Source organism: Oryzias melastigma, linkage group LG2 (genome assembly GCF_002922805.2).
Source record: "Oryzias melastigma strain HK-1 linkage group LG2, ASM292280v2, whole genome shotgun sequence".
NCBI lineage: Eukaryota > Metazoa > Chordata > Actinopteri > Beloniformes > Adrianichthyidae > Oryzias > Oryzias melastigma.
In genome coordinates, this window is record NC_050513.1 from 17,896,074 (window position 1) to 17,907,980 (window position 11,907).

General features: G+C 36.6%; 1 protein-coding gene across 1 annotated transcript; it reads left to right on the forward strand.

Moving 5' to 3' along the window:
- The first annotated feature begins 6,037 nt into the window (after nt 1-6,037).
- Nucleotides 6,038-10,519, forward strand: orc4 (origin recognition complex, subunit 4). The gene is made up of 14 exons (XM_024288858.2): nt 6,038-6,183; nt 6,887-6,949; nt 7,032-7,108; nt 7,323-7,413; nt 7,478-7,553; nt 7,628-7,713; nt 7,783-7,831; nt 7,906-8,057; nt 8,131-8,304; nt 9,632-9,718; nt 9,790-9,898; nt 9,964-10,059; nt 10,129-10,196; nt 10,262-10,519. Exons 2-14 carry the CDS (start codon nt 6,893-6,895, stop codon nt 10,439-10,441), a joined length of 1,302 nt encoding a protein of 433 aa, XP_024144626.1. The 5' UTR covers nt 6,038-6,183; nt 6,887-6,892; the 3' UTR covers nt 10,442-10,519.
- Nucleotides 10,520-11,907: the final 1,388 nt, after the last annotated feature.

Below are 11,907 nucleotides of genomic sequence, written 5' to 3' on the forward strand. Positions count from 1 at the left end.
AAAAAAAAAAAAAATTGTCAAACATAAACGTTGTGGTGCTTGTTTTCCCTGTTTTTAGTCTTTAAAAAAATTAGACAAAATTGTAATAAATATTTTGAACAAGATTTCACACTGAGACTACGGTCACATATCCCAGAATGCCACTGGTCAGCGACCGAAACACTAAGCTAATCCAGCAGGTGGTTGGGCGGCGGCCTTTATAATCGGGAGGCAGCCCAACAACCATGAAGGTTTTAAGAAAAACTTCACTGGGACCGGATGATTTTTTGACGTCAGTCAGTGGCCACCTGAGCACATTTGGAAGATGACTGATAGGAAGGTCTTCAAAGTTGTCTGATAATGGGCTCATTTCAGACAATAGACAAGGGTATAGTGTGTTCAAAATCTGAGTTGTGAGGAATGTTCTGCCACCGGTGACACTTGATTTTGACGACTTCTGTCTGGAGACATTTACAAATCAGCCAATCAGAGCTGCTGTCAGCCGGCGATCCAGCAGCCATCGTCCAGCTGTCGCCCAATTTCAAAATGGCGTCATCCCCAACACCTGACACCCGCCGTCTACATTCATGACCACATCAGCGGTTTTCCAAAAAATTGTGTGGTGGTACAAAATCTTGAAGATTCTGCTGATACTTCTCTATTGTGTTGCATTTGTAGCTTTAGCTTTTGGTGGACTAGTGAACAAAAGCCCCTCCCTGCTTGTCCAGTGTGAACACTGTGGGCAAAACCAAGCGCCAACATTTAACGCGTTCTTAAACGGCATCATAGCTTTTAGAAGTGCTGCCAAAAACGATTATTTTCACAGTCGACTAATCACAAATTATTTTTTTCCGATTAGTCAACTAATTGGGTCATGCACAAACTGGAAGTAAAGCACAAATCTTAACCATTATTAGCTTTAAACTAACTAAAAACTAGATATATAGATTTACCTGTGATAATGCTAGTGTGAATGCTGTGAGCTGAATTTGGGTGCTGAAGATGCTAATGCTGATAGCGGAAGATACTGAAATTGATAGTTAAAAACGCTGAAGTCGATAACTGGAAATGCTGAAGCTAATAGCTGAAAACAGCTAGTGTGTAGCTGAAATAATACCTAAACTTCAATATAGCCTGAAAAACAAAAAAAGCTAAATTAACCAAAATAGCTAGTATTCAGCTGAAATATTAGCTAAGCTCCAAAATACCATAAAAAACTAAAAAAGACTAAATTAGCCAAAATGGCTAGCATGTAGATTAAAAATTAGCTAAACTCTAAAATAGCCCAAAAAAAACAAAAAAGCCTAAATTAACAAAAAAAAAAAATAGCTAGCATGCAGCTGAAATATTAGCTAAACTCCAAAATAGCCTTCAAAACAAAACAGACAAAGCCTAAACTAGCCAAAGTAGCTAGCATGCGACTGAAATATTTGCTAAACCCAATAATTGGCTAAGAAACTGAAAAAAATCCGAAATTAGCCAAAACAGCTAACATGTAGCTGAAGTTTTAGCTAAACTCCAAAATACCTTAAAAAAATTAATAAATACCAAAATAGTCCAATGATATCATATCTCAATATATCCAAAGACAGTACCAGAAACAGTATTTCACTAGTTTTTCAAAGGGTATGACTTAAAAAAAGTCCCCCTGAATATAAATACACACTCTACTTTAATAACATGGTATATATGGATACATTTTATGTAATGATCAGAAGATTGACTGCAACTGTATCTCAAAAACAAGCTGCTTTTACACAAGCAAATTCAAATGGTTTTCTTCAGGTACATGAGGAATGTTTGTGCTGAAAGGGAACGGTCAACATCGTCTGATTTAAGGCTACAAAATCTGTTTCAGCATAAGAATGTGATGAAGAGGCGTTTGAATCCATGTGCGTGGACTATAATGGCGAGGGAAACAGGGAAGGAACAAGGCAGGTGTGAAGTCAAACCAGGCTAAGGTCAAATGCTAGGAGCTAGCCAGGACAACGAGGAAGTTATAGTTGTATGAGGAGACGTCGGGGTTAGAACTCTGGGAAGGGCTCCCTCTGGTGGTCGGAGGTAGTAGCTGATGGTGGAACCATGACAGAGAAAAAACAATGAGTGAGTCTCAACCAAAATTTATTTCCAACATTGTTAAAGGTAGCCACACTTTTAAAGTGGTTTGACTGCTTGAACGGTGTTAAAAAAAGAAAAAATCATTTTTTTCCCCAGAAACATTCGAATGGGACAAAGCATCAAAATGCATATTTAATATTCTATGTAACCCAATTGCATTACCGTCAATAATGCTAGTGTAAATGCTTTTTGCTTCGTGACGAAATTTACTTTAATTGCTGAACGGATTTGCTGAAAAGGGAAAAGGTATTTGCAAAATGTTCAATTTGCTACAGGACTGGAAATTTTGTTAAAGGACAATGAAAGAAGTTGACTTAATTTCTGAAAAATCATGTAGTAGCTTAAAAATCTCTAATACATGCCAATATTGCAAAAAATGTTTAGTATGTTGCTTAAATATGAGCTAAACTAGAAATCTAGCTTGTTGCTTAAAAACTAGCTGAACTTCAAAATTGCCTAAAATTCAGTCAAAAACATTAGACTGTTGCTAAAATAGAAGCCAAACTCTAAATCTGCCTAAAAGACCCCAGTAGATAACAAATTTGACAAAAACGTTAGCATGTTACTAAAATAGAAGCTAAGTTCTAAACTGCCCTAAAAAACCCAGTAGATAACAATTTTGATAAAAATATTAGCCTGTTGCTAAAATAGAACCTGAGCTCTTAATTAGCCTAATAAAACACAGTAGATAACAAATTAGCCAAAAACGCTAGCATATTGCTAAAATATAAGCTAAACTCCAAATTAGCATAAAAAACCCCAGTAGATACTAAATCAGCCAAAAAAGCTTAATTACTAGCTAAACCCCAAAATTGCCTAAAATTCCTCATTAAAATAACTTAGCCAAAATGTTATCCTGTTGCTAAAATAAAAGCTAAACTCTAAAATAGCCTAAAAAAGCAGTAGATAGCGAATTACCCTAAAATTTTAGCATGTTGCTAAAATAGAAGCTAAACTCTAAGTTAGCCAAAAAAATAATAAAATAACAAATTAGCCAAAAATGTTATCCTGTTGCTAAACGAGAAGATAAACTCTAAATTAGCCTAAAAAACAGTAGACAGCGAATTACCCTAAAATGTTAGCCTGTTGCTAAAATCGAAGCTAAACTCTAAGTTAGCCAAAAAAACTAGTAAAATAACAAATTAGCCAAAAATGTTAGCCTGTTGCTAAAATAGAAGTTAAAGTCTAAATTAACCTTAAATTCCTCAGTGACCTAAATTAGTCAAATATGTTAGCCTGTTGCTAAACGAGAAGATAAACTATAAATCAGCCTAAAAAACAATAGATAAGTAATTACCCTAAAAATTTAGCCTGTTGCTAAAATAGAAGCTAAACTCTAAGTTAGCCAAAAAAACTAGTAGAATAACAAATTACCCTAAAATGTTAGCCTGTTGCTAAAATAGAAGCTAAACTCTAAGTTAGCCAAAAAAACTAGTAAAATAACAAATTAGCCAAAAATGTTAGCCTGTTGCTAAAATAGAAGCTAAAGTCTAAATTAACCTTAAATTCCTCAGGGACCTAAATTAGTCAAATATGTTAGCCTGTTGCTAAACGAGAAGATAAACTCTAAATTATCCTTAAAAACAATAGATAACTAATTACCCTAAAAATTTAGCCTGTTGCTAAAATAGAAGCTAAACTCTAAGTTAGCCAAAAAAAATAGTAGAATAACAAATTACCCTAAAATGTTAGCCTGTTGCTAAAATAGAAGCTAAACTCTAAGTTAGCCGAAAAAAACTAGTAAAATAACAAATTAGCCAAAAATGTTAGCCTGTTGCTAAAATATAACTAGACTCTTAATTAGCCTTAAATCCCTCAGTAAACTAAATTAGTCAAAAATGTTAGCCTATATGAACTTTTATCTGTTGCTTTTGTTCGTTTTTTCAGTTTGGGGTAAACTTTCAAGAAACCATTTTGTTGTGTCTGATAGTGACCTCTTTTGGGTCACATTTGGTGTTTTTTTTTTTGGGAAATTTAGCAAAACCTGAAAATCAATATGAGCCAGATTTCCCCTCATCCTCTTCAGTGACTGCGGTTGAAGAAAAAATAAAAGCGTGATGAAAAAAAGAAGGTGTGAGAGCTCAGAGCATCAGTGAGTGATGTGAGGACCGCGCCGCTCTGAAGGTCAGAGCTGAGGAGGGGCGGCTCCTGCTCCCCGCCTGTCCGCCAGCACACACACACCCGGCCGTCCACGCCGTATTTCACTGTAATGGGACAAACGTGAGCGCAGAAATGTGGCGCTCCTGTCATCCGTCTAGGAGCTGCAGGAGTGAAAACCTGCAGCTGAGCTGATTTATGGCATGAATCCACAGAGGTGAGGGTCTAAAAACACACTTTTTCACTTATCATGGATGAAAAAGTCATCTCACAATAAAATGTTCTGCATAAAATTCTTCATTACACAGAACTTTATCAGAATTCAGCTCTTCTTCTTCGCAAGTTTAATAACATTAACAGAAAATGTAAAAATAAAAATGTACATTTGTGAGGTTTTAAATGTCTGTACATGTGTTTGTGTCTCATCTTTTGCATTACAAATAAAAAATATATTTAAGAGAATCAAAATGATCAACTCGTTCGTGATTTTATTTTTATTTTTTTACAAATAAAAAATGTCTAAGTTGTTTAAGTTTTTTTGGCATAACAAATAAAAAGCATTTAAAAATTCAAACTTGTTCATGAATACTTTATTTGTCTAAAAAAATAAAACATTTTATTATATTTTTCTTTTTTAACAAAAATCTTACATCAGTTGACACTATGAGATTTGATTATTTATTTATTTATTTCGCTTTTTAAAAAAATCAGACAAAAAAAATTGGGAAAAAAAGACACAAAAAAGAGGATTTTGATGAAAGAAAAAAGGACAAATCATAAGAATCATCAATTGAGGAAGTTTATTTAAGACTAAACAATAATAATTTTAACCTTGTTTCTTGTTTTTTTCTTTTGTATTAAAGTAAGACAAAAAAACTTTTTTAATACATGTATTTATTATTATTATTATTATTTTTTTTTTACAAATTTTCATATTAAATCAACCATTAAAAGTTGCTATGGAATTGAAAACTTTAAAGCTTTGTTTTTTATAACATTAAAATAAATTTTATTTTATTTTTTCATTTTTTTGTGCTTTACAGAAAATGTGAATAATCTAAACAATACCAAACATTTTCTTGATTTTATTTTCGTAAAAAATTGATACAAACTAATACATCGATTTTTTTTAAATAAAAAAAAATGATTAAAAAAAACGCAAACATTCAAAAATAAAACCAAGCATCAAAAGTCATCGTTGGATCTAAGTGTAACAAAAACATTGTAATGTTTTTTATTTTATTTTATTTGTGCATATGTTTCTATCCACGCTTATTATTTTGTACTACAAAAAAATTAAAAGAAAAAAATATATATATTTTTTCAAATCTAAGAATCTTATTTTTATTTATTTATTTCTTTTTTTTTTTACAAATTCCACAAAATTCCACATAAAATCATTCCACAGAAATCCTCATGTGGTCTAAATTGTTTTATTGTTTTATAATCGAGCACCCCCCCCCCCACGCCCACATGCGCACAGTTTTTAATATTTTGATTTTGTGAAGTTATTATAATCAGGCAATGAATATTGGAATTAAAAAGACACAGATAATTACTAAATTATTATGTAGTAGTAATTATTTATTACTTATTTTAGGAAAAAAATATATGTGAAAAAGTTAATATTCCATTAATAAGACAAACGTGTAGATATTACATAGGACCCAAACGATTATAAACGTTTTTGGGTATTTGTAGCCTTTATAAACCCCGCTGGTGTTTCATAATTCGATCTTTAACAAAGTTATTGCCATATAATCTTAATTTACGCGATTATTTACAGCTTTAAGCGTTGTTCCTGCTGTAATTAAGTGTGTTTATAAACATTTTTCAAAGATAATTTTCTGCTCCGCTTTCAGCCAATCACAGCTGTCCTTCCAGCCAATCACTGACCAGAGATCTAGCGGATGCCGGAAGTCGTCATCTCCTGCGTAGCAGAAGTCGCGCGAAGATCTTTGAGGTTTCCGCCTGGTTTTCTGGAGCCGCGTGAGTAAACTTTGTTTACTAAAATGTAACTTTCTTAACATTTGGTCACGTGGGAAGCATTTTTCTACGCGATGTTTCTTTGTGGCTCGAGGGATGCCGGAGTCGCCAAACTTCCTGTTTAAATGTAGCTAAATCAAAAACATTTGTATCTGTGGCGCATTTTGTACGACTAAAAACACAACAAGCGGTTTGCTTTTTTTGCAAATAAACCTTTATTTACAATTTGGCTCACAGTAAGACCTGAAACGGTTTTCGTTTAATTTAGTGGTTTTAACGCACTCCAGAGTTGATTTTTAAATAAAACTTTATTTATAAAGCATTTCTCATACAACGCAGCAGGAGGAACGTCCTAGTTACCGACATTCCGGTTTAAATCACGATAAATTAAGAAAAACTTTCACCGCTGTGCTGTTTTTTACGCCTAAAAACAAAATAAACATTGTATTTTGTTTTAATAAAACTTTATTGACAATTCGGCTAACAACATTACCTCACAACATGACGTGAATGATCAATGGGTTCAAATCAAACTTTATTTATAAACCGCATTTCATACAACAGTAACTCAAATGGCTTTATGGGTCTAAAATTAATAAAATTGTAAATAATTGCGTTGCTAAACTGATAATTGAATAACATATTCAGTCATAACCTATAATTTAATACAATGTTTAAGCCTAATGTTTGTTTACTCTCTCATAAGGTTATCATGAGCAAGAGGAAAGGGAACATTTCCCATCAGCCCCTGGGAGAATGCATTTCACAGGCTTGTATTTCTTTCTTAAACCTTGAGTTTGCATCGGTATGAATTTGACTTGAATTTATGTGGTTTCTTCTACAAATTACAGGTTCAGCGGATATTAAGGGAACGGTTTTGCCATCAAAAACTCACGGAGGGACTGGAAGGAGTGGAGGCTCAACACAAGTGAGTTTGTTTATTGTTTGGATTTAGTGGTAAATATATAAAAAAATGAGACGTCTGATTAAAGTAGAGACGACCCGCAGCTCTGTGACCCAGTTCAGTCTCGCGGGGCTGACGGCGCCAAACTGGGTCGGCGCTGTCAGCCTCATTTGACGAAGCTCCCTCTGGCAGGAGGTTTCTAGAAAAAAAAAAATAATTTGAAGCTCCGCCTCCTCAGACACCTGGAGGAGCTGCTGAGGCGCAGCGCCGTCTACGGGGAGAGCAACTCGGTGTTGATCGTGGGTCCCAGAGGAGCGGGGAAAAGCTCGGTGAGGAGGTGGTGGGGGGTGATGAAGGTGCGAGCGGCGTCTGACGGCGTCTGTGTTTGCACAGCTGCTGAGGAGCGTCCTGCAGGAGCTGCTGCAGGAGAAGGAGGTGCAGGAAAACCTCCTGCAGGTCCACCTCAACGGTAATCAGTTCTCTGAATCCGGATCTGATCTCCTGATCTTGGTGTTTATTCGTTTGTTGTTTTGTTTGTTCCAGGCCTCCTACAGGCCGACGACAGAATTGCACTTAAAGAAATAACTCGACAGCTCCACCTGGAGAACGTGGTTGGAGACAAAGTTTTCGTACGTTTTAAAATATTTTTTTGTTTGTTTTTGCCTTCAATTTGTTAAAATTTTTAAATTTTGTTTCAGGGAAGCTTCGCTGAGAATTTGGCTTTCCTGCTGGAAGCTCTGAAGAAAGGTTTGAGGTGTTTAAATCGGGGGGATGACGGTGAAATCTCGTCCCCTCCAGCACTTTGTTTGTGGTTCCGTCAGGCGACCGCACCAGCAGCCGCCCCGTCCTGTTCGTCCTGGACGAGTTCGACCTGTTCGCCCACCACAAGAACCAAACGCTGCTCTACAACCTGTTCGACGTGTCCCAGTCCACCCAGGCGCCCGTCGCCGTGGTGGGCCTCACCTGCAGGCTGGTGCGCCTCCGGACGCCATTTTGTCTTTCAGAGTAGACGAGCGAGACTTTTGACTTTTTTTATGTCCTCTCAGGATGTCCTGGAGCTGCTGGAGAAGCGGGTGAAGTCCAGGTTTTCTCACCGACAGATTCACCTGCTGAGCGGTCTGACGTTCGGTCAGTACCTGGACCGGGTCCGGGCCCAGCTCAGCCTCCCCGATGAGTTCTGCGACAGCAGGTTCGCTCAGGAGTGGAACGCCAGCGTGAAGGTATAAATGGCTAAAAATGAATGAACGTATGTGTGAAATGCTTTGCTCGCATATGTCCGCTAAATCTCAAAATGTCATGTAGTATCGTATGGCAATCAAAAATAGTGGTTGCTATGGAAAGTTATTTTAGGATAGAGACACGAAACTTGTTACACTTATTGGTCACCTTGAGACATGAAAAAAACTCAATGGTTGCTATGACCTTGTTACCTCTCGGGGGCCTCTGAAGGCGTGATCCGGGACAATACACTGATTTGCAGTTTTCTTTCTCTTGCTTAGATTCTGTTCTATTAACAGACACACTCAAATACTTCTGGCCATTGCACCTTTGTCTGATCGACAAAAAACTGCAGACAATTAACCCTTTAACACCAGGATTTTGCTCCAGTGTTGGCGTTCTTTGAATTATTGTAACTCTTCAACCAGAAATCTGTTAATTGTTACAGTTGATTGTTTATTTATTGTTATTTTGGTATCACCGGCGATAGCTCCAGTGTTAAAGGGTTAAAGCTTGTGTTTATCTAAACGTAACATGTAATTCAGTGATTTCTGATTCGAAATGCCTGTGTGACTTGCAAAAACATTGGTTGCTATGGAAAGTTTAGAACTTACTTAAGGGTAGAGACATGAAAATTGCTACACTTGTTTGACAGGCCGAGACATGAAAATAAGTCTATGGTTGCTATGGACTTGGTACCCCTGGAAAGCCTCTGGATGGGATGATTTGGAACGACAAACATTCTGTCTTTCTTCCTTAGAGATTTGTGAGGTCAAGTCTGTTCAAGAAGTTTTGCAGAGACACTTAAGCTGTACCAAATATTTATAGCCATTGCAACTTTGTTTGATCCACACAAAACTGCAAAAACATTGGTTGCCATGGAAAATTTATGACTTATTTAAGGATAGAGACATGAAAATTGCTGCACTTCTTCGTCACCCCAAGAAATTTAAAACAGTCTATGGTTGCTATGGACTTGGTACCTCGGGACACGATTTGGGACGACTAACATTTTGGCTTTCCTCCTAGACTTTGCGAAGACAAGTCTGTTTAAGAAGTTTTGCAGAGACACTTTGACTCCAGCTAGGACTTCTGCGACAGCTCCAGTGTTAAAGCTTGTGTTAAGCTAAATGCATTCAGTGTTTTCTCATTCGCAGTGAATGCGTGACAAGCAAAAATATTGGTTGCTAAGGAAAGTTTATAACTTATTTATGGATAGAGACATGAAAATTGCTGCACTTGTTCATCAGCCTGAGACATGAAAAAAAGTCTATGGTTGCTATGGACTTGGTACCTCGGGACGACTAACACTTTGGCTTTCCTCCTTAGACTCTTTGCGAAGACAAGTCTGTTCAAGACGTTTTGCAGAGACACTTTAACTGCAGCAAAGACTTCCGCTCGTTGCACATGCTCCTGGTAAGAGTCGTGCGAACGTCGTGATATTTATTATCGAGTCTTCATCAACTGTTCCCCGTATATGACTGCAGATGCTCTGTTTGAGTCGTGTCACGCTCGCCAAACCCGCCATCAAAGCCTCTGACCTGCTGGATGTCAGCCGCCTCTTTCTCGCAGACGCCAAGACGAACATGCTACACGGTAAAATGGGTTTGTTGTTTATGTTGGAGTCTACCAGAGTCTCGTTTCATGGCTCGTCTCTGCAGGTCTGTCCATCGTGGAGCTGTGCCTGATCATCGCCATGAAACACCTCAACGACGTTTACGAAGGCGAGCCCTTCAACCTGCAGATGGTCCACAACGGTACGGACTTGAATCTTTTTCACAAACGTGTGAAGCGACGGGACAGAACCTGAGCGTTTGTGCTTTCAGAGTTCAAGAAGTTCCTGCAGCGGAAGTCGAATTCCATGTACAACTTCAGCCAGCCCGTCGTGGTGAAGGTGAGACGTCCGTCCTCCTGCAGGGACTCGAACCGTCCACACGTCAACCTCCGCTCCGTCCGCAGGCGTTCGAGCACCTGCAGCAGCTGGAGCTGGTCCGGCCCGTCGACGGCTCGCCTAAAACCCAGAGGGAGTACCAGCTGATGAGGCTGATGGTGGACCACAGCCAGATCATGGCGGCGCTGCAGAAGTACCCACAATGCCCCACCGACATCAAGCAGTGGGCCCTGTCGGCTTTTGCCTGAGGAGTTCCCTTCAAGCATCCTTTTATTTTATTTTACTGACTGTCCCCAATAAAGACTAATTATCTATTTAACAAACAATATGATAAAGTGTGGCTTCTTTAACTTCAAAGTTCAGCATTGAAAGTGATGCTTGTGGAGGTTTCTGCTGCTAAATGCTGCCATCTAGTGGTAATCTGTGAACTAACATCCAAAAAAATAACCTTTTAAACCACTTATGATCTTTAAAATTTGAATTATAAACACCATAAACTGATTTATGAAACATATACTAAATATTTAGTGCATACATTTTTACAAATTGATTTATTTCACAATAATCCCGTTTCATGTTGAAAATCTCATTGCTGGACATGAGTTGTATTTGAAATAAATTGACTCTTCATATTATCATAGTATCATTTTGAAAGGAGTAAAAGTGAACCAAAAGACATTATTTTTGTAATACTGGGCCAGTTGTTATAAACCGACCAGCAATCTACATATTTTTATTGATTTTACTTTTTGACCAATTTCAAATTAAAAACATAATCAATTTTATTGGAATCTGGCGTTTGAAAAATAACTTTTGAGATTCTTTTCATTTTTTTCCTAATGAATTTTGTACTTAAAAACATTCTACTCAGTATAAATACTTGTATCATTAAAAAAATACTACTATATTTTTTTATACATTTTGAATTTATGTTTTTTTTTTTTAAATGAGCACAAAACAGAAAAAAACTTGTTATCCTAAAACCAGCCTAAATTAAATTAGTGGAGATAAAAAATACTAAATTATTAAATCAATAAATTAAATGCTAGTTTGCTAAATAACAGTAGAAACACTAAAATAATATGTAGATTAAAGAAGCTAACATTTTTAATAAGTACTACATTGTTAAAAAAAACAAAACGAGTCTAAACAACTAAATTAAATACTATTAGGGCTGCCACAAGCGATTATTTTAATAGTCGACTAATAACCGATTATTTTTTTCCGATTAGTCGACTAATCGGGTCATGCACAAAGTTGATGTAAAACACAAATCTTAACCTTAATTCACTTTAAACTAACTAAAAACTATATATATATATATATTCACACTAGCATCATTATAGATGAAATGTAAGCTGAATTTGGCCGCAAAAGATGCTAGTGACGATGGCTGAAGATGCTGATAGCCAACTAAAATATTAGTTAAAGGCCAAATTAGCCTAAAAAAAGCCTAAGTTAGCAAAGACAGCTAGCATGTAGCTGAAATAAAAACTTCAAAATAGCCTAAAAAAACCTTAATAAATGCCAAAATAGTCCAATAAGCTAGCATAACACCATTATAACTTTCAACTTTACTACACTGACTCCATTTAATATAAAGTAACGACTAATTGACTATTAAATTAGTCGTCGACTATTTTAATAGTCGATTAGTCGTCGATTAGTCGACTAATCGTGGCAGCCCTAAATACTATATAACAAAGAAAATATT